This window comes from Salmo trutta, chromosome 11 (assembly GCF_901001165.1).
Source record: "Salmo trutta chromosome 11, fSalTru1.1, whole genome shotgun sequence".
Classification (NCBI taxonomy): domain Eukaryota; kingdom Metazoa; phylum Chordata; class Actinopteri; order Salmoniformes; family Salmonidae; genus Salmo; species Salmo trutta.
The window spans coordinates 17,275,960-17,302,515 of record NC_042967.1 but is presented as its reverse complement, the minus strand read 5'-3'; the positions used below and the strand labels follow the sequence as shown (position 1 = coordinate 17,302,515).

Here is a 26,556-nt window from a genome sequence, read left to right as displayed (position 1 = left end):
AACAATGGCAACGATTCTCACTCAGAAAGCATAACTTGTCAGTCATAACACACTGACCTAAACAACACTAACAACAGGAAGCATTACATAAATGATGAACTTCTCTCTCTGAAGTTTGAATGATTTTTCACATAAATCAGTATTTCATTATAGAATAACACCTTTTCATTGTATTGACTGTACTAAACAAGAATGAATCAGAAACGCAACACTTTGCTTCAATAACCTTTATTTTTTCGATATCTTTGCATAATATAATTTACTTGTGAAAATAAAAAGTTGAAACAAAAAACAAGTTCCTGAAATTCCAGGACTGCAATAATAATTACAAACCATCATCAACATGTGTAGTATAATCACTCATACTGTACAGTACTGTGAGGGTTCTAGTTCTCATCAACATGTATAGTATAATCACTCATACCGTACAGTACTGTGAGGGTTCTAGTTCTCATCAACATGTCTAGTATAATCACTCATACTGTAAAGTACTGTGAGGATTCTAGTTCTCAACAACATGTCTAGTATAATCACTCATACTGTACAGTACTGTGAGGGTTCTAGTTCTCATCAACATGTATAGTATAATCACTCATACCGTACAGTACTGTGAGGGTTCTAGTTCTCATCAACATGTATAGTATAATCACTCATACTGTACAGTACTGTGAGGGTTCTAGTTCTCATCAACATGTATAGTATAATCACTCATACTGTACAGTACTGTGAGGGTTCTAGTTCTCATCAACATGTATAGTATAATCACTCATACTGTACAGTACTGTGAGGGTTCTAGTTCTCATCAACATGTATAGTATAATCACTCATACTGTACAGTACTGTGAGGGTTCTAGTTCTCATCAACATGTCTAGTATAATCACTCATACTGTACAGTACTGTGAGGGTTCTAGTTCTCATCAACATGTATAATCACTCATACTGTACAGTACTGTGAGGGTTCTAGTTCTCATCAACATGTATAGTATAATCACTCATACTGTACAGTACTGTGAGGGTTCTAGTTCTCATCAACATGTATAGTATAATCACTCATACTGTACAGTACTGTGAGGGTTCTAGTTCTCATCAACATGTATAGTATAATCACTCATACTGTACAGTACTGTGAGGGTTCTAGTTCTCATCAACATGTCTAGTATAATCACTCATACTGTACAGTACTGTGAGGGTTCTAGTTCTCATCAACATGTATAGTATAATCACTCATACTGTACAGTACTGTGAGGGTTCTAGTTCTCATCAACATGTCTAGTATAATCACTCATACTGTACAGTACTGTGAGGGTTCTAGTTCTCATCAACATGTATAGTATAATCACTCATACTGTACAGTACTGTGAGGGTTCTAGTTCTAATCAACATGTATAGTATAATCACTCATACTGTACAGTACTGTGAGGGTTCTAGTTCTCATCAACATGTCTAGTATAATCACTCATACTGTACAGTACTGTGAGGGTTCTAGTTCTCATCAACATGTATAGTATAATCACTCATACTGTACAGTACTGTGAGGGTTCTAGTTCTCATCAACATGTATGGTATAATCACTCATACTATACAGTACTGTGAGGGTTCTAGTTCTCATCAACATGTCTAGTATAATCACTCATACTGTACAGTACTGTGAGGGTTCTAGTTCTCATCAACATGTATAGTATAATCACTCATACTGTACAGTACTGTGAGGGTTCTAGATCTCATCAACATGTATAGTATAATCACTCATACTGTACAGTACTGTGAGGGTTCTAGTTCTCATCAACATGTCTAGTATAATCACTCATACTGTACAGTACTGTGAGGGTTCTAGTTCTCATCAACATGTATAGTATAATCACTCATACTGTACAGTACTGTGAGGGTTCTAGTTCTCATCAACATGTCTAGTATAATCACTCATACTGTACAGTACTGTGAGGGTTCTCATCAACATGTATAGTATAATCACTCATACTGTACAGTACTGTGAGGATTCTAGTTCTCATCAACATGTGTAGTATAATCACTCATACTGTACAGTACTGTGAGGGTTCTAGTTCTCATCAACATGTGTAGTATAATCACTCATACTGTACAGTACTGTGAGGGTTCTAGTTCTCAAGAACATGTGTAGTATAATCACTCATACTATACAGTACTGTGAGGGTTCTAGTTCTCATCAACATGTCTAGTATAATCACTCATACTGTACAGTACTGTGAGGGTTCTAGTTCTCATCAACATGTCTAGTATAATCACTCATACTGTACAGTACTGTGAGGGTTCTAGTTCTCATCAACATGTATAGTATAATCACTCATACTGTACAGTACTGTGAGGGTTCTAGTTCTCCTCAACATGTATAGTATAATCACTCATACTGTACAGTACTGTGAGGGTTCTAGTTCTCATCAACATGTATAGTATAATCACTCATACTGTACAGTACTGTGAGGGTTGTAGTTCTCATCAACATGTATAGTATAATCACTCATACTGTACAGTACTGTGAGGGTTCTAGTTCTCATCAACATGTGTAGTATAATCACTCATACTGTACAGTACTGTGAGGGTTCTAGTTCTCATCAACATGTGTAGTATAATCACTCATACTGTACAGTACTGTGAGGGTTCTAGTTCTCATCAACATGTATAGTATAATCACTCATACTGTACAGTACTGTGAGGGTTCTAGTTCTCATCAACATGTATAGTATATTCACTCATACTGTACAGTACTGTGAGGGTTCTAGTTCTCATCAACATGTGTAGTATAATCACTCATACTGTACAGTACTGTGAGGGTTATAGTTCTCATCAACATGTGTAGTATAATCACTCATACTGTACAGTACTGTGAGGGTTCTAGTTCTCATCAACATGTATAGTATAATCACTCATACTGTACAGTACTGTGAGGGTTCTAGTTCTCATCAAGATGTATAGTATAATCACTCATACTGTACAGTACTGTGAGGGTTGTAGTTCTTATCAACATGTATAGTATAATCACTCATACTGTACAGTACTGTGAGGGTTCTAGTTCTCATCAACATGTATAGTATAATCACTCATACTGTACAGTACTGTGAGGGTTCTAGTTCTCATCAACATGTCTAGTATAATCACTCATACTGTACAGTACTGTGAGGATTCTAGTTCTCATCAACATGTATAGTATAATCACTCATACTGTACAGTACTGTGAGGGTTCTAGTTCTCATCAACATGTGTAGTATAATCACTCATACTGTACAGTACTGTGAGGGTTCTAGTTCTCATCAACATGTCTAGTATAATCACTCATACTGTACAGTACTGTCAGGGTTCTAGTTCTCATCAACATGTATAGTATAATCACTCATACTGTACAGTACTGGGAGGGTTCTAGTTCTCATCAACATGTATAATCACTCATACTGTACAGTACTGTGAGGGTTCTAGTTCTCATCAACATGTATAGTATAATCACTCATACTGTACAGTACTGTGAGGGTTCTAGTTCTCATCAACATGTCTAGTATAATCACTCATACTGTACAGTACTGTGAGGGTTCTAGTTCTCATCAACATGTGTAGTATAATCACTCATACTGTACAGTACTATGAGGGTTCTAGTTCTCATCAACATGTATAGTATAATCACTCATACTGTACAGTACTGTGAGGGTTCTAGTTCTCATCAAGATGTATAGTATAATCACTCATACTGTACAGTACTGTGAGGGATCTAGTTCTCATCAACATGTCTAGTATAATCACTCATACTGTACAGTACTGTGAGGGTTCTAGTTCTCATCAACATGTATAGTATAATCACTCATACTGTACAGTACTGTGAGGGTTCTAGTTCTCATCAACATGTGTAGTATAATCACTCATACTGTACAGTACTGTGAGGGTTCTAGTTCTCATCAACATGTATAGTATAATAACTCATACTGTACAGTACTGTGAGGGTTCTAGTTCTCAACAACATGTATAGTATAATCACTCAAACTGTACAGTACTGTGAGGGTTCTAGTTCTCATCAACATGTCTAGTATAATCACTCATACTGTACAGTACTGTGAGGGTTCTAGTTCTCATCAACATGTCTAGTATAATCACTCATACTGTACAGTACTGTGAGGGTTCTAGTTCTCAAAAAAGTTTATAGTATAATCACTCATACTGTACAGTACTGTGAGGGTTCTAGTTCTCAACAACTTTTATAGTATAATCACTCATACTGTGCAGTACTGTGAGGGTTCTAGTTCTCATCAACATGTATAGTATAATCACTCATACTGTACAGTACTGTGAGCGTTGTAGTTCTCATCATGGTGTCTAGTATAATCACTCATACTGTACAGTACTGTGAGGGTTCTAGTTCTCATCAACATGTATAGTATAATCACTCATACTGTACAGTACTGTGAAGGTTCTAGTTCTCATCAACATGTATAGTATAATCACTCATACTGTACAGTACTGTGAGGGTTCTAGTTCTCATCAACATGTCTAGTATAATCACTCATACTATACAGTACTGTGAGGGTTCTAGTTCTCATCAACATGTATAGTATAATCACTCATACTGTACAGTACTGTGAGGGTTCTAGTTCTCATCAACATTTATATTATAATCACTCATACTGTACAGTACTGTGAGGGTTCTAGTTCTCATCAACATGTATAGTATAATCACTCATACTGTACAGTACTGTGAGGGTTCTAGTTCTCATCAACATGTATAGTATAATCACTCATACTGTACAGTACTGTGAGGGTTCTAGTTCTCATCAACATGTGTAGTATAATCACTCATACTGTACAGTACTGTGAGGGTTCTAGTTCTCATCAACATGTATAGTATAATCACTCATACTGTACAGTACTGTGAGGGTTCTAGTTCTCATCAACATGTGTAGTATAATCACTCATACTGTACAGTACTGTGAGGGTTCTAGTTCTCATCAACATGTATAATCACTCATACTGTACAGTACCGTGAGGATTCTAGTTCTCATCAACATGTATAATCACTCATACTGTACAGTACTGTGAGGGTTCTAGTTCTCATCAACATGTATAGTAGGATCACATACTGTATAGTACTGTGAGGGTTCTAGTTCTCATCAACATGTCTAGTATAATCACTCATACTGTACAGTACTGTGAGGGTTCTAGTTCTCATCAACATGTATAGTATGATCACATACTGTATAGTACTGTGAGGGTTCTAGTTCTCATCAACATGTCTAGTATAATCACTCATACTGTACAGTACTGTGAGGGTTCTAGTTCTCATCAACATGTCTAGTATAATCACATACTGTACAGTACTGTGAGGGTTCTAGTTCTCATCATCATGTATAGTATAATCACTCATACTGTACAGTACTGTGAGGGTTCTAGTTCTCATCAACATGTCTAGTATAATCACTCATACTGTACAGTACTGTGAGGGTTCTAGTTCTCATCAACATGTATAATCACTCATACTGTACAGTACTGTGAGGGTTCTAGTTCTCATCAACATGTATGGTATAATCACTCATACTGTACAGTACTGTGAGGGTTCTAGTTCTCATCAACATGTATAGTATAATCACTCATACTGTACAGTACTGTGAGGGTTCTAGTTCTCATCAACATGTATAGTATAATCACTCATACTGTACAGTACTGTGAGGGTGCTAGTTCTCATCAACATGTATAGTATAATCACTCATACTGTACAGTACTGTGAGGGTTCTAGTTCTCATCAACATGTATAATCACTCATACTGTACAGTACCGTGAGGATTCTAGTTCTCATCAACATGTATAATCACTCATACTGTACAGTACTGTGAGGGTTCTAGTTCTCATCAACATGTATAGTAGGATCACATACTGTATAGTACTGTGAGGGTTCTAGTTCTCATCAACATGTCTAGTATAATCACTCATACTGTACAGTACTGTGAGGGTTCTAGTTCTCATCAACATGTATAGTATGATCACATACTGTATAGTACTGTGAGGGTTCTAGTTCTCATCAACATGTCTAGTATAATCACTCATACTGTACAGTACTGTGAGGGTTCTAGTTCTCATCAACATGTCTAGTATAATCACATACTGTACAGTACTGTGAGGGTTCTAGTTCTCATCATCATGTATAGTATAATCACTCATACTGTACAGTACTGTGAGGGTTCTAGTTCTCATCAACATGTCTAGTATAATCACTCATACTGTACAGTACTGTGAGGGTTCTAGTTCTCATCAACATGTATAATCACTCATACTGTACAGTACTGTGAGGGTTCTAGTTCTCATCAACATGTATGGTATAATCACTCATACTGTACAGTACTGTGAGGGTTCTAGTTCTCATCAACATGTATAGTATAATCACTCATACTGTACAGTACTGTGAGGGTTCTAGTTCTCATCAACATGTATAGTATAATCACTCATACTGTACAGTACTGTGAGGGTGCTAGTTCTCATCAACATGTATAGTATAATCACTCATACTGTACAGTACTGTGAGGGTTCTAGTTCTCATCAACATGTCTAGTATAATCACTCATACTGTACAGTACTGTGAGGGTTCTAGTTCTCAACAACATGTCTAGTATAATCACTCATACTGTACAGTACTGTGAGGGTTCTAGTTCTCATCAACATGTATAATCACTCATACTGTACAGTACTGTGAGGGTTCTAGTTCTCAAGAACATGTATAGTATAATCACTCATACTGTACAGTACTGTGAGGGTTCTAGTTCTCATCAACATGTATAGTATAATCACTCATACTGTACAGTACTGTGAGGGTTCTAGTTCTCATCAACATGTATAGTATAATCACTCATACTGTACAGTACTGTGAGGGTTCTAGTTCTCATCAACATGTATAATCACTCATACTGTACAGTACTGTGAGGGTTCTAGTTCTCAACAAAATGTATAGTATAATCACTCATACTGTACAGTACTGTGAGGGTTCTAGTTCTCATCAACATGTCTAGTATAATCACTCATACTGTACAGTACTGTGAGGGTTCTAGTTCTCATCAACATGTATAGTATAATCACTCATACTGTACAGTACTGTGAGGGTTCTAGTTCTCATCAACATGTCTAGTATAATCACTCATACTGTACAGTACTGTGAGGGTTCTAGTTCTCATCAACATGTATAGTATAATCACTCATACTGTACAGTACTGTGAGGGTTCTAGTTCTCATCAACATGTATAGTATAATCACTCATACTGTACAGTACTGTGAGGGTTCTAGTTCTCATCAACATGTCTAGTATAATCACTCATACTGTACAGTACTGTGAGGGTTCTAGTTCTCATCAACATGTATAGTATAATCACATACTGTACAGTACTGTGAGGGTTTTAGTTCTCCCTCTCTCCTGCATTTGGCCTCAAGTTCTCATCAACATCACATCTTATGTCTTCTCTGGCAATGCATCTTGGAAAGTATCTTCTGGAATGTCTTATCCAACCCTGGCAGTCTTCAGGAGAAGTGTCTCCACACCCTGGCAGTCTTCAGGAGAAGTGTCTCCACACCCTGGCAGTCTTCAGGAGAAGTGTCTCCACACCCTGGCAGTCTTCTGGAGAAGTGTCTCCACACCCTGGCAGTCTTCAGGAGAAGTGTCTCCACACCCTGGCGGTCTTCAGGAGAAGTGTCTCCACACCCTGACAGTCTTCAGGAGAAGTGTCTCCACACCCTGGCAGTCTTCAGGAGAAGTGTCTCCACACCCTGGCAGTCTTCAGGAGAAGTGTCTCCACACCCTGGCAGTCTTCAGGAGAAGTGTCTCCACACCCTGGCAGTCTTCAGGAGAAGTGTCTCCACACGCCACATTCATGGCATCCAGTAAGGACATCTGGTCATGTGGATGATGGTCATAAACCTTCCGCCTCCACGCAGAGAGAAACTCCTCTATGGGGTTTAGGAAGGGGGAGTATGGAGGTAGGAATAGTACTGACATCCTGGGATGTGCAGCAAACCAGTCTGACTGCAGCAGAGTGGTGGAATGCCACATTATCCCACACAACAACAAAGGTAGGGGAGTTTCTTGCCCCGCTCTCCTCCGCTGGCACAAGTCCATTATGCAGATCATCAAGAAAAGAACTGACCTTCTCTGTATTGTAGGGGCCAATGAGTGGTTTGGGTAACAGCAAACCATCCTTGGACAGTGCTGCACACATTGTGATGCTAGCTCCTCTCTGGCCTGGGACATCCACGGTTGCTCTCTGTCCAATCACATTTCTTCCCCCGTGTTTTTGCCAGGTTGAATCCAGCTTCATCCACAAAGATGAATGTATGTGCAGTTTGCCTGGCTTCCATCTTCATTACTCTCTAAAATACAGTAAATCCACAGTTTTACAGTACTTGACATGATGCATAGCTGTGTATGTACCCTGTTTGGTTATTGAACAGACATCTTACCTGAACATATTGATACTGGACTTCTTTCACAAGTTCACCGTTTCTCTCAAAGGGTCCATGTACAACTGCTTCATCCTTATTTTATGTTTCTCTAGGACTCTGGCAATTGTCGTTGTGCTGACCGTATTCACATTCCCAAAAGTGAAATTGTCTTCCAGGACTCTGTCCCGAATTTCCCACAGTTTAATTGCATTGTTGCCAATTACCATGGCAACAATGGCAATTTCCTGTGCATCTGATAATATTCTGCCTCTCCCTCCTGTGGGAGGCAACATTTGGATCCTACTGAAAAACACAAACCAATCAATATATTTCAAAATGTAAAAATGTGAACATACTGTATTGTACTGTAATATGTAGTTCAATTATCATTGAAGGATGCACATCTCACCTGTTGTTTTGCCGGAAAATTCATACTATTGATGCAACTGTTGAACGCTGCAGATTTGGTTGCACCCTTCAACCGGCCTCTCAAAGAGAGACCATGGTTTACAACATGGTCAATAATTGTGGCCCTTATCTCATCAGAGACCACCTCTCTTGGTCTTCCTCTCCTTTGTCCTCCACGCATTCTCCCTCTCCCTGCCACTCTTCTTTCCCCACCAACCTGTCTTCCTTGATCCATGTTTCCAAACTAAATCATTCCGGAGCCGTCCTCTTTTGTCTGTTTGGTAACGAGACTAAAAACAGGGCAGCTGGGTAGGCTTTCAGGTGAAACTGCATTCAGCTGTCTTTGGATTTTTTTTATTTTACATTTCCTTTTTTTCACCTTTATTTAACCAGGTAGGCAAGTTGAGAACAAGTTCTCATTTACAACTGTGACCTGGCCAAGATAAAGCAAAGCAGTGCGACACAAACAACAACACAGAGTTACACATGGAATAAACAAGCGTACAGTAAATAACACAATAGAAAAAAGAAGTCTATATACAGTGTGTGCAAATGGCGTGAGGAGGTAAGGCAATAAATAGGCCATAGTAGCAAAGTAATTACAATTTAGCAAATTAACACTGGAGTGATAAATGAGCAGATGATGATGTGCAAGTAGAGATAATGGTGTGCAAAAGAGCAGAAAAGTAAATAAAAACAATATGGGGATGAGGTAGGTAGATTGGGTAGGCTATTTACAGATGGACTATGTACAGCTGCAGTGATCGGTTAGCTGCTCAGATAGCTGATGTTTAAAGTTAGTGAGGAAAATATAAGTCTCCAGCTTCAGTGATTTTTGCAATTCGTTCCAGTCACTGGCAGTAGAGAACTGGAAGGAAAGGCGGCCAAAGTAGGTGTTGGCTTTGCAGTGAGATATACCTGCTGGAGGGTGTTGTTATCGTGACCAGTGAGCTGAGATAAGGCAGAGCTTTACCTAGCATAGACATATAGATGACCTGGAGCCAGTGGGTTTGGCGACGAATATGTAGCGAGGGCCAGCCGACTAGAGCATACAGGTCGCAGTGGTGGGTGGTATATGGGGCTTTGGTAACAAAACAGATGGCACTGTGATAGACTGCATCCAGTTTGCTGAGTAGGGTATTGGAAGCTATTTTGTAGATGACATCACCGAAGTCGAGGATCGGTAGTATAGTCAGTTTTACTAGGGTAAGTTTGGCGGCGTGAGTGAAGGAGGCTTTGTTGCGAAATAGAAAGCCGATTCTAGATTTGATTTTGGATTGGAGATGTTTAATATGAGTCTGGAAGGAGAGTTTACAGTCTAGCCAGACACCTAGGTATTTGTAGTTGTCCACATATTCTAAGTCAGAACCGTCCAGGGTAGTGATGCTAGTCGGGTGGGCGGGTGCGGGCAGCAAACGGTTGAAAAGCATGCATTAGGTTTTACTAGCGTTTAAGAGCAGTTGGAGGCCACGGAAGGAGTGTTGTATGGCATTGAAGCTCGTTTGGAGGTTAGTTAACACAGTGTCCAAAGAAGGGCCAGATGTGTACCGAATGGTGTCGTCTGCGTAGAGGTGGATCAGGGAATCACTGAGGAGCTGTTGGCCGGGGCTGGGGTAGCAAGGAGGAAAGCATAGAGAAATGCTTGTTGAAATTTCCGATTATCATGGATTTATCGGTGGTGACCGTGTTACCTAGCCTCAGAGCTGTGGGCAGCTGGGAGGAGGTGCTCTTGTTCTCCATGGACCTTACAGTGTCCCAAAACTATTTGGAATTAGAGCTACAGGATGCAAATTTCTGTTTGAAAAAGCTAGCCTTTGCTTTCCTGACTGACTGCGTGTATTGGTTCTTGACTTCCCTGAACAGTTGCATATCGCGGGGACTATTCGATGCTATTGCAGTCCGCCACAGGATGTTTTTGTGCTGGTCGAGGGCAGTCAGGTCTGGAGTGAACCAAGGGCTATATCTGTTCTTAGTTCTACATTTTTTGAAAGGGGCATGCTTATTTAAGATGGTGAGGAAATTACTTTTAAAGAACGACCAGGCATCCTCGACTGACGGGATGAGGTCAATATCCTTCCAGGATATCCTGGCCAGGTCGATTAGAAAGGCCTGCTCGCAGAAGTGTTTTAGGGAGCATTTGACAGTGATGAGGGGTGGTCGTTTGTCCGCGGACCCATAGCGGATGCAGGCAATGAGGCAGTGATCGCTGAGATCCTGATTGAAAACAGCCGCGGTGTATTTGGAGGGCAAGTTGGTCAGGATAATATCTATGAGGGTGCCCATGTTTACGGATTTAGGGTTGTACCTGGTGGGTTCCTTGATGATTTGTGTGAGATTGAGGGAATCTAGCTTGGCTTGTAGGACTGCCGGGGTATTCTGCTGAGATTTTCTATATGTTTCAATCTGGTTAATGCACAACATTTGCCATCCTTCTGTTTTGAATGTGTTTTTAACAGTTTTGGATACAGTGTGTTAGCATTTGAAAACGTGCTTCAAATATATAGTTTTGCAGGTGGTGGAGTATGAATGAGAAAAGAGTTAATGGATTTCGGAGAATGTGGTCATTGATGCATTTTATGTGAAAGCAATGAAAAAGGATTCACAGTTTGGTCCACAAACACTTCTGTTTCGCTGACTGTGTGAAGAGTTTTGACAATGTAACTTCAGTTTTGACCAATGCATGTTAGCAATTGAAAAAAACCTGCACATTTACATATCTACCTCCGATGACCTCGTCCACCTGCACTTGGACTCGGTACTGGTACCCTGTGTATATAGCCAAGTTATCGTTACTCATTGTGGATCTATTATTACTTTTATTATTAGCAGTCTTACTTATCTACCTTTTCTATCTCTGCATTGTTGGGAACACGTCCCATTAGTAAGCATTTCACTCTTAGCCTGCACTTCTACCAAGCAAGTGACGAAACATTTGGTTTGGGACTAATAGATTCAACTTAATTAAGTTGATTTAATTTATAATGGAATAGATTCAACTTAATTAAGTTGATTTAATTTATAATGGAATAGATTCAACTTAATTAAGTTGATTTAATTTATAATGGAATAGATTCAACTTAATGATGTTTATTTAATTTATAATGGAATAGATTCAACTTAATGATATTTATTTAATTTATAATGGAATAGATTCAACTTAATGAAGTTTATTTAATTTATAATGGAATAGATTCAACTTAATGATGTTTATTTAATTTATAATGGAATAGATTCAACTTAATGAAGTTTTTTTTAATTTACAATGGAATAGATTCAACTTAATAAAGTTTATTTAATTTACAATGGAATAGATTCAACTTAATGAAGTTTATTTAAGTTATAATGGAATAGGTTAAACAAGTTGTTTGAGAAACAGAGGGTTCGAGCTCATTTATTCACCTATATACAATACACACTCAGGGGCCAATTTATTACACCACCCTATTCACCAAAAGGGTTCGCTCCTACTGAGTGTATGACTGATGGTCTGTAAAGGTCCAGGGGAAACCGTACTGAAGCCGAGGCATAGTTGAGTTTATTCACCTATGTACAATTTAGCAGGGGTACACTTTTACCCTAGGAGGTCTGGAGCTTGCTGCTTTTCTGTTCTAACTGGTAATTCATTGCACACACCTGGTGTCCCAGGTCTAAATCAGTCCCTGATTAGAGAGGAACATTGAAAAATTGCAGTGGAGCTGGCTTCAAGATCCAGAGTTGACGGCAAAATAGGATCGATCAATATACAATATAGGTGAATTAATGAGAAGTATTCAGCCTTTGTACTTTCATTACATGTATGACATGAGACTGTAATAGAACTTGGTCCACATATTGAAGACACTGGGGACTTGAGAGTGAAAATGTAAGAGAACTAATAACACTTCTTGTCTTCTCTCATAGACAGACTATCTGGCCTTATTTGAAATAGTCCTGTAAGGAAATGTGCTGTGTTAGATCAGCATTCAGGGAGGGCCATCCAAAGCTTCCCGAGGCCCAGCCACAAGGGGACCATGCAGGCTTTCAGGAGCTTTAAATTAGGTACTGAAATTATGCCTTGGCTTCAGTACGGTTTCCCCTGGACCTCTAGAGGTTACCCGTCATTTTGAGAGAGAGAGAGAGAGGGAGAGACTGCATGAGTGCGCTGGCGAGTGCAAAGGGATTTGATTAGTTCCAATAAACCCCAGTGTGTGTCTCTCTTGTTGTGTGTTTGTGGGAAGGTTTTGTATTCCAGTCCTAGAGCAGAACAGCTTTTCTTTCATCCCAATCATTGCACTGTAAAAAATATTGTGCCCCTTTTACTTAAAAAAATTTAGGTAACTATTTGCATCAGCTTTTTAAGTAAATCCAACAAGGAGGATCTTTTAAGTATAATATACTTCGCTTTTAGTGTATTACAAGCTCAAATATATGAAGTGCAAACAGCTAACTGGATTAAAAAAATTATTTTCATTCAACTTAATTTTATCAGCTTCAGAATTGAATTTTTTTGTCATTGACCTGCTTAAATCCTTCAAGTCCTAGAACTAATGTTATAAGTTTGATATCATTAATGTAATCCGTTACAGAACTAATATTGTATGTTTAATTTGCTGAATTTGTCACAGGCGTCGAAAGGATTAGACCAAGGCGCAGCGTGTATAGTGCTCATACTTAACTTATTATATGAGAACACTTAAACAAAATAACCAAACGGCCAACAGTTCCATCGGGTACAGCAACTAAACGGAAAACAACCACCCACACGACCCAAAGGAAAACAGGCTGCCTAAGTATGGCTTCCAATCAGAGACAACGAAAGACACCTGCCTCTGATTGGAAACCATACTTTTCACCCTTTTCACTGGTCAGGACGTGACAGAATTTACTAAGTATCGGAATTGATATTCTATGTTTTATCTACAAATGTTTTTTGCTCAGTTACTTATGGTACTCAGGTTAGTAAAATGTATTTACATTGGGTTCCTACTCCTCAAATATATACTCAGAACTATACTTAAAAAGCTGATGCAAATAGTTACCTCAATATACTTGGGATAATTTACAAAAAAATATTATTTCTATACAAGGGAATATGCAAAAAGAAACAACAGTGTTCAACTTCAAACTTCCACACCTTTATTTTTAATAAAATAAATGTTATCATTTTATCATTTCTTTAAACTTCAATCTGAAATGGCCTCTTAAACCCTATTCCTTAGGCATTTGTATTTTGTAATCTGTAAGCATTCTGGGTATAACTCCACCTTGCCTCCGTAGGTAAAGTTACATCCAGATAGCTTGCACCTGACTACAAATAATTTGAGATCTTTACAACTGTATAAAGTTTAGGTGATAGTTGGGATTAGACATTTACATTTACATTTTAGTCATTTAGCAGACGCTCTTATCCAGAGCGACTTACAGTAGTGAATGCATACATTTCATTTCATACAATTTTTTTTCTGTGCTGGCCCCCTGTGGGAATCGAACCCACAACCCTGGCGTTGCAAACACCATGCTCTACCAACTGAGCACTTTAACCTCACATCTTGTACAGTTTGGCAAGAATGTCCTGGTGGTCTGTGTGCCCCTTAACATCAAAGCAATATTTTAACAGAAATGTAAATTAATGATTTGTCTTAATAGACTTTACACAAAGCACAATATGAACCTTAGCTCAAATACAACCTCATTCAAACTGTTTTAGATTAATCAAAACATGGGTTTTCAAAACATACATTTCACATTTGTTACAAAATATATGCCAAATTCTCCTTTAAACCTGACTGCATATCCACCTTGCCTCCTTAGGTAAAGTTACATCCAGATAACTTGCAACTGACAAATAATCTCAGATATCCACTAGTGCACATGGAGTAAGTTTTAAAACAAAGCTGTTTTTTTAAACAGGAATGGACAGTGTCTCTTATGACTTCACCTGACAAAGAGCAGCATGTAAACTGTAGCTCCTATACCACCTAGCAACTAGCTGTTCAGCTTACTGAGTAGGGTTTAGACCACAGTTTGTGAGTGGCCCTTTGAGAGTTCTCATAGATATCTTTAGATATCTCTGAAAACAAGTGACTTCATCTTTAGACCTTGGACCCGTGGGGAGGTCCTGAGATCATCAAGTTCCAAGAATACGTTTTGGAACACCTCAAAGGTATATTTCAGTTCTTTGGGGTACCTTAGATTTAAGCCGTAGATGAGACCCATAAGCAACGTACATGACCGTAACACTGTGAATGCCAGCCAGGACCTCTGCTCCTTCGATGCAGATCCCCATGCTCTATATTCTGGTGCAGATCCTTCACAGTGAACATCTTCATCACTTGCTGAACGAGGTCCTCTCGGATCATGGTGTCGTCGGCATCCTGAGTGAAACAATGAAGAAATAACAGACTAGGCTACTAGATTTCGTCGAAAATATGTGTAGACAGATCCAAGCTACATTCCAAGTTATAATTTGGTCCTTACCTGCTGCATGGCCATTCCAGAGGAGAAAGATCAAGGCGAGGTCCGTTGAGCTGTTCCAAGCACGATTTAAGTTCAGAATTAGATCTAGCATGTCAGTCCAACATAATAATGCTAATTTGAATATCATATTTTTAAATTGTTGGTTGTTACTTAGAAATATTCATTCAAGTTTTGCAGCATATTACCTTGGATTTTTATTTGCAAATGCCAGTCTTTTACAACACATATAAATGAAGTATTATATTAAAAAATGTTAGTAAACCCAGAAATCTATTATTTTAAGTAAAAATCATTGATTTTCTTTTGCAAAATGTACTATATGTGTGGAGAGCGGAAGCCCCTTAGAAGTGGAATAGCTCTTATTGTAGGTCAGAGTCAACGTGAGCTGACATTCTAATACAAGACCATGTTTAGGATGCGTCCCTGAAGGGGAAGTGATGCGCAAGGAAGCTCTCCAAGAACTCTGACGAAAGTCAATGAGTTGATTTCAGACCCTGACAAGGCATTGCTTCTACGTTGGCTCTGAAAGGTCAAAAGATTTTCCCGGCAGAGAGGGCATACAAACAAACTCGTATCTATGTTTCCTCATTTGTTCATTTCTATACGTCCCTCCAGCTTTTTTTCTTTTCTCTCTAAACATTGTTGGCACGGAAGGTTGAGTGAGAGAATATTAAAACCTTCCCTGAGAATGTTTTCAGTGGCCATCCATCATGTGGAGGAGGGAGTATTATACTGTTCACTATAACCTTGTGCCAGGGATGGGATGTGAGTCCTAATGGCCAACTCCACCAGTTAACCTCGCTGCGCTGGGCGATACAATATTATCCTCTTGACTTCTACTGAAGGACTCGGCAGAACACTGTCACATACACACACACACACAGACAGACATGTAGACAATCACGCTTACACACACATACACACACACACTCTCACACACACGACATGGATGGGGAAATATGTCATTATAACGCAACATGGGAATCCAATATAACAGAGAAGGACATCATTATCCGAGTGCAGGCCTCTGTTACTACAGAATTCACCATCATTCACATCCCGGAGGAGTGGCTTCATTATCCTAAAGTCGCCTGCTTCCCGCCAGGATTCCTGAATACCTTCGGTGTTCCCACCACTGACGACACTAAGCTCCGCCACTGCCACGCTAATCAGACTGAGAAATGTAATTTACGGCGTGTCTGGTAGGCTAATAGAAGTGACTTTGGCTGCTGGGTATGTGGTTAGCTTAGCTCTCTCTCGCTCTCTTCCTCAACCTCTCTCTCTCTTTCTCTCCGTACCTGCAAGGCTCTCAGGTAGACTGCATTAGTGTGTTAGCGGCGCCTAGCCAAGGGGCCTATTCTTTTTCTGACTTTTGTGTTCCCTCAGATTGAACACCAACCTACCCGAGAGTGACGTTAATGTCTACAACCTGCCACGTCAAATCAAGGCCCCATGCCTTCGCACGCCGCCACCATCGCTAAACACTGTCAGGGGTGACGGGGCTAGACGAGAGAACGGGGGTCTTTAGCTCAGCATTGGCTCGTCACATTAATGATTAATTATGAATTATTCAGGAATCATCTTTATGTTTTGACGATTGACGGGGGGCCGTACTCCTGCCTGAGCATGTTCCACCCTTGGATAGTTCTGCATAATGTGTCGGTTCCTTTTAATTAAAGAAGCATAATATATATTTTTTTTTAATGTTTTTTTATTTATTTATTTCACCTTTATTTAACCAGGTCGGCCAGTTGAGACAACTTCTCATTTACAACTGCGACCTGACTAATATGGGTAGTCACCTGCAGTCGTATGTGTGTGTGTGTGTGTGTGTGTGTGTGTGTGTGTGTGTGTGTGCCTTTTCATTTGATTTTTCACCTGCATGCAGCTAACAGATGTACAGTATGTGAGGAGATGTGTGTGTACAGCAAGAGTGTGTGTGTTGTGTGTATTCATGCATGTGTGTGTGTTGGGTGTGGGTGTGTAAAGCAATAATGTATGTATTATAGGAACTGCAGGCTGGTGTGTGTTAGTTTATTGGGGAGCTGTTTCCCTGTTTGACTTGCTTAATCACCATGGGTTTGAGCTACAGAACAGTCCTAAGGCTGATTTAACCCATTGAGTCCTGTTTGTTTGTGTGTGTGTGTGTGTGTGTGTGTGCGTGCGTGCGTGTGTGTGTGCGCGTCTGTGCCTAAAATACAACTTTTGTTCCTTTGGATGTTTTTCTCTCCACTCCCTCCTCTCCTAAACGGTTTCTTCACGGTGACTGAACTGACACTGGTTTTCTCTGTTTCACTGTTTGGACTTATTTTCTCCATTTTGTCTCTCTCTCTCTCTCTCTCTCTCTCTCTCTCTCTCTCTCTCTCTCTCTCTCTCTCTCTCTCTCTCTCTCTCTCTCTCTCTCTCTCTCTCTCTCTCTCTCTCTCTCTCTCTCTCTCTCTCTCTCTCTCTCTCTCTCTCTCTCTCTCTCTCTCTCTCTCTCTCTCTCTCTCTCTCTCTCTCTCTCTCTCTCTCTCTCTCTCTCTCTCTCTTTCTCTTTCTCTTTCTCTTTCTCTTTCTCTTTCTCTCTCTCTTTCTCTCTCTCTTTCTCTCTCTCTTTCTCTCTTTCCTCTCTCTTTCCTCTCTCTTTCCTCTCTCTTTCCTCTCTCTCAATCTCCTCTCTCTTCCACTCTCTTTCCCCGCAGGATGGAATGGGTAATCTTCGTGTAACCAAAGAGGGGATCAGGCTAGAGGGTGTTTCAGAGTTTCTGCTCCCTCTCTACGTGAAAGAAATAGAATCCAGAAGGGTAAGAGACACAACTCTCCTTATGTCGATCATATGAAGCATCGTAACACCCTATGACTCGCGATGAATGTCATATCCCTCACTAAGACACACCCTTCCCTTGTCATATCAACTGTCATTTCTCAGTAGTAGAAGGTTGAGACACAACCTTCCTTATGTCGCTCATATGAAGCATCGTAACACCCTATGACACACCATATATTACCTCATTTGCACACACTGTATATAGACTTTTTCTATTGTATTATTGACTGTATGTTTGTTTATTCCAAGTGTAACTCTGTGTTGTTGTTTGTGTCGCACTGCTTTGCTTTATCTTGGCCAGGTCGCAGTTATAAATGAGAACTTGTTCTCAACTAGCCAACCTGGTTAAATAAAGGTGAAATAAAATAAATAAATAAAGAATATCCCTCACTAAGCCAGCCCATTCCTCATATCATGGCATACCAAGCGTCAGTGCTTACCCATTGTCATAAAGGAGTAGTATAGCACTATTCAATGCCACATCCCAGAGAAATCATGTGAGACCTAGTAGAGAAGCTCATCTATCTGGATGCCGGGTCCCATGTAAGGTCCCATGTAAGGTCCCATGTAAGCTCCCATGTAAGGTCCCGTGTAAGGTCCCGTGTAAGGTTCCGTGTAAGGTTCCGTGTAAGCTCCCATGTAAGGTCCTGTGTAAGGTCCCGTGTAAGGTCCCGTGTAAGGTTCCGTGTAAGGTCCCGTGTAAGGTTCCGTGTAAGGTCCCGTGTAAGGTCCCATGTAAGGTTCCATGTAAGGTCCCGTGTAAGGTTCCGTGTAAGGTCCCGTGTAAGGTTCCATGTAAGGTCCCATGTAAGGTCCCGTGTAAGGTCCCATGTAAGGTTCCGTGTAAGGTCCCGTGTAAGGTGCCGTGTAAGGTTCCGTGTAAGGTCCCGTGTAAGGTTCCATGTAAGGTCCCATGTAAGGTCCCATGTAAGGTCCCATGTAAGGTTCCATGTAAGGTCCCATGTAAGGTCCCATGTAAGGGGCACAGAAGGATCATGGGAATGGACTTGGATGTGTGACAAACGACCAAATGGGCATCCAATGGAAATTCCAATGATAGAAAAATGTGGAGAGAGACAGGGATGTGAAGAGGCACGCTGTTGATAAATATATCCCATGATGCCGCTCCCCTTAACACCATGGACACACCCACACCCACACCCACACACACACACACACACACACACACACACACACACACACACACACACACACACACACACACACCCTGGCTGCTGTCGTGTATAGGTTACTGTGTGTCCCGGGCTATTGGGAAGGCAAGGGAGTCATCACCTTGCATTCTCCACCTTTGCTCAATGTGTGTGTGATGGAGGGGTAGGGTTGTAAAGGCAAGTGCACATGCGCATGCTTATTGCTTTACAAGGGAGTATGGTGACGGTGAGAGTGTGTGGAGTGTGTGACAGTCCTGAATACATTACACTGATCTATCCACTCAAAGATCACCTCTGTGTCATGCCATTTCTGGGTGACACAGAGGTCAACACTCCATCAGCCCTGACCTTTGAGGTGAAATGATGGATGGTGTTAGATATATTTTATGGGAATATCTTTCTTTGGCTTCCAATTGAAATCCTACGTAGTCGATATCTTACTTTAGATTTTTTTTGTTTGCCTACTCATTGAAAGCCTACAAGATATCTTCTTGTATAACATCTTTGTTTGCTCTCCTATTAAAAACTTAAATGGAGTAGACGTATTCTTTTTTGAATATCTTTGTTTCCCTCCCATTAAAGCCTATAGAGGAGATATCTTCTCTTAGAATATTTTTGTTTGCTCTCCCGTCGAAAGCCTATAGAAGAAATCCAGTCTTTCTGGTTCTTCTTAAGTGTGTGTAACAGAGAAGGCACTAATTGCTGTTGAGGAAGTGACTCTGGCTTGTAGATAACCCCTATGAAGGAGCAGAGCTTCCTGTCAATAAATCAAAGAACTCACTGGCTTCTCTGCCGACTCTTCATCTATCATCAGACAAACAGTATGTGTGTGTGTGTGTGTGTGTGTGTGTGTGTGTGTGTGTGTGTGTGTGTGTGTGTGTGTGTGTGTGTGTGCGTGTGCGTGTGTGTGCGTGCATATGTTTGTATCTATCCACCACTTGCAATGACACCGTGATCCCTTTCACATCGGGTCTGCACATCAAAGCAAACACTCTTATTTTGAAAAATTCACAGGAAACATGCTGAATCTAACAACCCACTTTTCTCCCCTGAGGGCTTGTTGGTGTGTGCCATTTAGTTTATGGCAGTTTTTTGGGTAGTGGTCATGCTTCAGAAATGAGCTAATCTGGGCAGTGTGGTTCCAAGTATTATTGGCTAGCGGTGTTAGCCGTACGATGTTAGCATAGGGCTCCAAAGCCCCTGGTGAGACTCGGTCGCTGGCCCAGGATGTATTTGGGCCGTGGTGTATCCGGCCCGGGGTGGCCCTAACCTGATCTGGGCCCACCAACACAGCATGAGGGACTGGGACTGTGGCACTAACAGGGAGAGAGTGAGGGATAGAGGGAGGGAATTAGGGAGGGAATGAGGAAGGAAATGTATTTTGAATATGCGCTGGAAGGGTTTGAGCGGTTTGTTTTTCCAGAGCAGAGCCAAACAAACAGAATGTACAATTTGGTTCGATCGGTTTCGGGTTGATAAATAAACCTGTATGATATATAGTTTTTCTTTTTTTGCCGCCAAAACTTTAAAATGCCTCTAGGTTTTTCACACTTGGATTGGAAGCCTGATTGGAGGTGGCGCTCTTAGTAGCCGGGGTCTTTAATGCAGGGAAACACAAATCCGATTTACCTAATTTCTACCAGCATGTTACATGTGCAACGAGAGGAAAAAAATTCTAGACCACCTTTAATCCACACACAGAGATGCGTACAAAGCTCTCCCTCGCCCTCCTCTCCTCGCCCTCCATCTGACCATAACTCTATCCTCCAAATTCCTGCCTACAAGCAAAACTTAAAGCACAAAATACCAGTGACTCGCTCAATACGGAAGTAGTCAGATGGCGCGGATGCTAAGCTACAGGACTGTTTTGCTAGCACTGACTGGAATATGTTCCCGAGATTCTTCCGATGGCATTGAGGAGTACTCCACATCAGTCCATCCATGACGTCGTCCCCACAGTGACCATACGTACATACCCCAACCAGAAGCCATGGATTACAAGCAACATCCTAACTGAGCTAAAGGGTAAAGCTGCCGCTTTTAAGGAGCAGGACTCTAACCCGGACCCTTATAAGAAATCCCGCTATGCCCTCAGACAAACCATCAAACAGGCAAAGCGTCAATACAGGACTAAGATTGAATCCTACTGCACCGGCTCCGGCGCTCGTCAGATGTGGTAGGGCTTGCAAACTGTTACGGACGACAAAGGGAAGCACAGCCGCAATCTGCCCAGTGACAGCTTACCAGACAAACTAAAGGACTTCAATGCCCACTTTGAGGCAAGCAACACTGAAGCATGCATGAGAGCAGAAGCTGTTCCGGATGGCTGTGTTATCATGCTCTCCATAGCCGATGTGAGTAAGACCTTTAAACAGGTCAACATTCACAAGGCCAGACGGATTACCAGGACATGTACTCCAAGCATGCGCTGACCAACTGGCAAGTGTCTTCACTGACATTTTCAACCTGTCCCTGACTGAGTCTGTAATACCAACATGTTTCAAGCAGACCAGCATAGTCCCTTTGCCTAAGAACACTAAGGTAACCAACCTAAATGACTACCGACTTGTAGCACTCACGTCTGCAGCCATGAAGTGCTTTGAAAGGCTGGTCATGGTTCACATCAACACCATTATCCCAGAAACCCTAGACCTACTCAAATGTGCATACCGCCCTAACAGATCCACAGATGATGCAATCTATATTGCCCTCCACACTGCCCTTTCCCACCTGGACAAAAGGAACACCTACGTGAGAAGGCTGTTAATTGACTACAGCTCAGCGTTCAACACCACAGTACCCTCAAAGCTCATCACTAAGGTAAGGACCCTGGGACTAAACACCTCCCTCTGCAACTGGATCCTGGACTTCCTGATGGGCCGCCCCCAGGTGGTAAGGTTAGGTAACATCACATCTGCTATGCTGATCCTCAACATAGGACCCCTCCCTCCTGTACTCCCTGTTCACCCATGACTGCATTGCCAAGCAAGACTCCAACACCATCATTAAGTTTGCCGACGACACAACAGTGGTAGGCCTGATCACTGACAACGATGAGACAGCCTATAGGAAGGAGGTCAGAGACCTGGCAGTGTGGTGCCAGGATAACAACCTCTCCCTCAGTGTGATCAAGACAAAGGAGAGCACTCCCCCATTCTCATCAACGGGGCTGTAGTGGAGCATGTTGAGAGCTTCAAGTTCCTTGGTGTCCACATCACCAACGAACTGTCAAGGTCCAAACACACCAAGACAGTCATGAAGAGGGCACGACAATGCCTATTCCCCCTCAGGAGACTGAAAAAATTTGGCATGGGTCCCCAGATCCTCAAAAATGTCTACAGCTGCACCATCGAGAACATCCTGACTGGTTGCATCACCACCTGGTATGGCAACTGCTCGGCCTCTGATGGCAATGCACTACAGCCACCCTAGTCATTGCCTGCTATCGCACGGCAAGCGGTACCGACCCGCCAAGTCTAAGTCCAAAAGGCTTCTTAAAACCTCTTGAGCGTCTCATCCCGTTAGCGGGATCATTTTCCAGCGAAAACTCCTAGCGACATTAGCATAACGAAATTCAATATTTTTTTTTTCAAATATAGGACTGTCTCATATCGTTTTATAGATACACCTCTCTTGAATCGACCCTCGTTGTCCGATTTCAAAAAGGTTTTACAGGAAAAGCACAATATTAGATTATGTTAGAGGAGTACATGGTAAAAGTAGCATCATATGAATTTTCCGACCAAGCACATGCATCACATATAACCAAAAAACAGCTAAATGCAGCACTAACCTTTTACAAACTTCATCAGATGACACACCTAGGACATCATGTTACACACAGCATGCAATCTTTTGTTCAATAAAGGTCATATTTCTATATAAAAACAGCATTTTACATCGGCACCTGACGTTGACTAACTATTTTCCCATAAAATGCGTCCCGGGAAACAGTGCTACAATTTTATAAATTACTATTCGAAAACGAATTTTTTAAAAAATATTGTCAATCTAAGATTTATAGATGAATATCTCTTGAAAACACCCGTCATAACAGATTTTAAATTAACTTTACAGGGTAATCACACTTTGAGATAAAAGGGGATGCGATACTCAGAAAATGAGCTAGAAAGCCTAGCTCGTCGCCATCTTGGAACAATCGCACATCACATCTGATCTGGTATAATATTGCCAATAATCCCTCACCTTTAGTTGTCTTCATCAGAAAGCACTTCCAGGAATTCCCAGGTCCACGACTAATGTATTTTCGGTCGAAAAAGTCCATCTTTTATGTTCCATTAGCTTGCTGTTGTTAGCGCGTCCGAAGGCTGTAACCAAAGGTTGATACGGGCGCGGGACTTGGCTAACGAAAAATGACTATTTTCCCTCCTTTAGGTTCGTTCAAACATGTCAAACGTTGTATAACATTAATCTTCAGGGCCTGTTTCAACAAGAGAGCCAATAAGATTCGAGTGGGACGATTTCATTGTGTTTCAAAACGTTTCCAAAGGTGGGGGCAGACACGGCCGCCGACGTCACAATGCTGATGGCCCTCCTACTGTGACCAATTGCCACATCGTCTCCTACACTGAGTTTCGACAGCAGAAGCCTCAAAACACTTTGTAAAGACTGGGGACATCTAGTGGAAGCACTGGAAAGTGCTCAATTATCATTTTTTCACGTTGTGAATTACAGGGAAGGCTGTGAAGTCGAGTCCACAATTCAGAATCCCACTTCCTGGTTCAATCGGTCTCGGGGTTTTGACTGCCATACGAGTTCTGTTATACTCACAGACACCATTCAAACAGTTTTAGAAACTTTAGGGTGTTTTCTATCCATATAAAATAAGTATATGCATGTCCTAGCTTCTGAGTTTGATTAGTAGGCCGTTGAAAATGGGAACAAATTCTTTCCAAAATGTGCTGTGGCGCCCCCAGTGGTAGGATACATGCAAGAGGTTAACAGCTTCTACCCCCAAGCCATAAGACTCCTGAAAAGCTAACCAAATGGCTGCTCGGACTATTTGCTTTGAACCCCAATTTTTACACTACTGCTACTCTCTGTTTATTATCTATGCATAGTCACTTTACCTCTACTTACATGTACAGATCCATCAATTACCTTGACTAACCGGTGCCCCCGCAGATTGACTCGGTACCCTCTGTATAAAGCCTCGATATTGTTATTTTATTGTTGCTCTTTTATTTTTTACATTTTTTTGTAAATCTTTTTCTTAACTCATATTTTTCTTAAAACTGCATTGTTGGTTACGGGCTTGTAACTAAGCGTTTCACAGTAAGGTCTTGTTGTCTTCGGTGCATGTGACAAATACAATTGATTTGATTTTGATTAGATTTTGTGGTCGAGGTCAACCACTTATAACAGTCGATTGGATCAGTCATGTAGGTCACTGTAAAAGCCTCTTCCCTCTCTCTTTGTTTCTAAATAACAGATCAGTGATCATGGTATTCATGGTCATCATTCAACAACGTTATCACAGTTAACACACACACACTCCGTATACTTTAGAAGGCCCCATGCAGGAAACATGGCGTCACTGCACAGATGTAGGATCTTAACTCGATCACTCTTTTGTGCTAAGAATTTTCCCTGCACAGCAGGAAATGCGAACGTGTAGTGTATTTTATAAAGGCTTCTTCTAATGTTTGTCATTATCACTTTGAAATTTCAGACTTGATTTGCCGTGATGAAAAATGGATCAACCCCTACAAAAATGTCCATTGATTATAATCCACATAATAATTAACATTTCCTGTTCCTGCAGGATTATTTTACTGCTGTAGCAAACTGGTACAAATTAAGATCCTTCATCTGTAAGGGTGATGTCTCGTGGACAGACACATGTAACATAACTGGTATTATAGACAGACTGTGGGTTGCCACGATTTACAAGGAACTTCTTGGTGTCGTCACTGATCATTTTGGACAAATCACAATTTCGCAGGTGTTCACATCTTTCAAAAGGGGATACTAGGTCCGTGACTTTCAGAGAGGTTGGAGGAGCTGCCGTGGTGCTTCGGCTCTTGGTTCGAGTATCTTTTCCAACATGTCTCCCTCCTGAACTTCATCAAGCATCTTACGCAATTATGCTTGATTTTTGTTCTGGGTTTCCGAGATTACTCCGATTATTGTAAGATAGGTTTGTGCTGTAGCTACATCATTGATGTCACAGTCCTATTGACAGACAGCCTGATGGACCTTGGTCCCGATCTCCTTTGAAAAATAGATTTATCTCAATGAAACAAACCTGGTAAAATATATATTTTTTAAATGTCTTGAAGATACCTGGCGCTGCAGCAGACTGACTGCATGTTCCTTGTGGCATGTTCCAAGAGTGTGCTGTGCTGTCATCCTCTCTCTCCGCACCATGAGGGATGAGCCGAAGCCTGCTCGCCAACACAGACTCTTCTAATTGTCCCCTCAGGGAGCCAATGAAATTCCAGCTTTCTCTGAGGAGTCGTTTTCCTCCCTTTATCAATCACTCATTTCTCTCTCGCTCGCTCGCTCTCTATCTCTCTCTTTCTCTCTCTCTCTCTCTGTCTCTTTATCACCCCTGACACAATACTTTCAGCTGACAGGGCACTGAAATGGAACAAAACGCAAATTGTAAGTTTCCATTGTAGAACGTTGCGTGCTCTAATGAACACGACCCCGACTAAAGCTTTGTGGAAAAACCTTCTTGTTAGTCATTTGTCAGTTTGGCTATATTTATTGCTTGGTTTTCTGAAGGTCCAAACACTTGCCGGGTAATTTTATAAGAGTACTTCGTTGTCAGTGTTTTGATATTAGAGTGGTTTCTTTCTTTGGCCTCATGGCTGTCATTGATTCAACCCTCTGCGGTATACAACATACTGTAAAGAACACAGGAAATAGTTAAATACTATTCTACCATAGAGTTACACTTCAAGACTTCATACAAATTATTCAGCGATGCAATCGACTCTGGGCGGTCAAGAAACTCGAGATCGTTACGTGCGAGCACACACGACCTTTGGGCATCGCCGTAATACCCACTACTCCCCGCGACTCCACAATATTAAAAAGATACCAGGGGAAAAAAGGGGTCTTCCAACTTCAGAAGTGACCTATTAAAGTGAAACAAAATAATCAGAGAAAACGTTTTTTTCTTCCGGAAGAAGCGTGAGACTCTAAATGTTTTATTCAGACCAGGCCAAGGGGTATGTGGCTCCAGATCGCGACCCTTGTAGAAATAGGCCCCATTTAACATTTAACAAGATTTCCAGAGTGATGGAACGTCG

The 26,556-nt window shown here is 41.1% G+C and overlaps 1 protein-coding gene across 4 annotated transcripts in view; it reads left to right on the top strand.

Moving 5' to 3' along the window:
- Positions 1-26,556, top strand: part of LOC115202333 (zeta-sarcoglycan) — a 329,855-nt gene that overhangs the window by 220,859 nt on the left and 82,440 nt on the right. For all 4 annotated transcript variants that reach the window (XM_029766420.1, XM_029766418.1, XM_029766421.1 and 1 more), the window contains one exon: positions 17,980-18,081. In XM_029766420.1, coding sequence (XP_029622280.1) covers positions 17,980-18,081 — 102 coding nt within the window. The remainder of the gene's footprint in view (positions 1-17,979; positions 18,082-26,556) is intronic.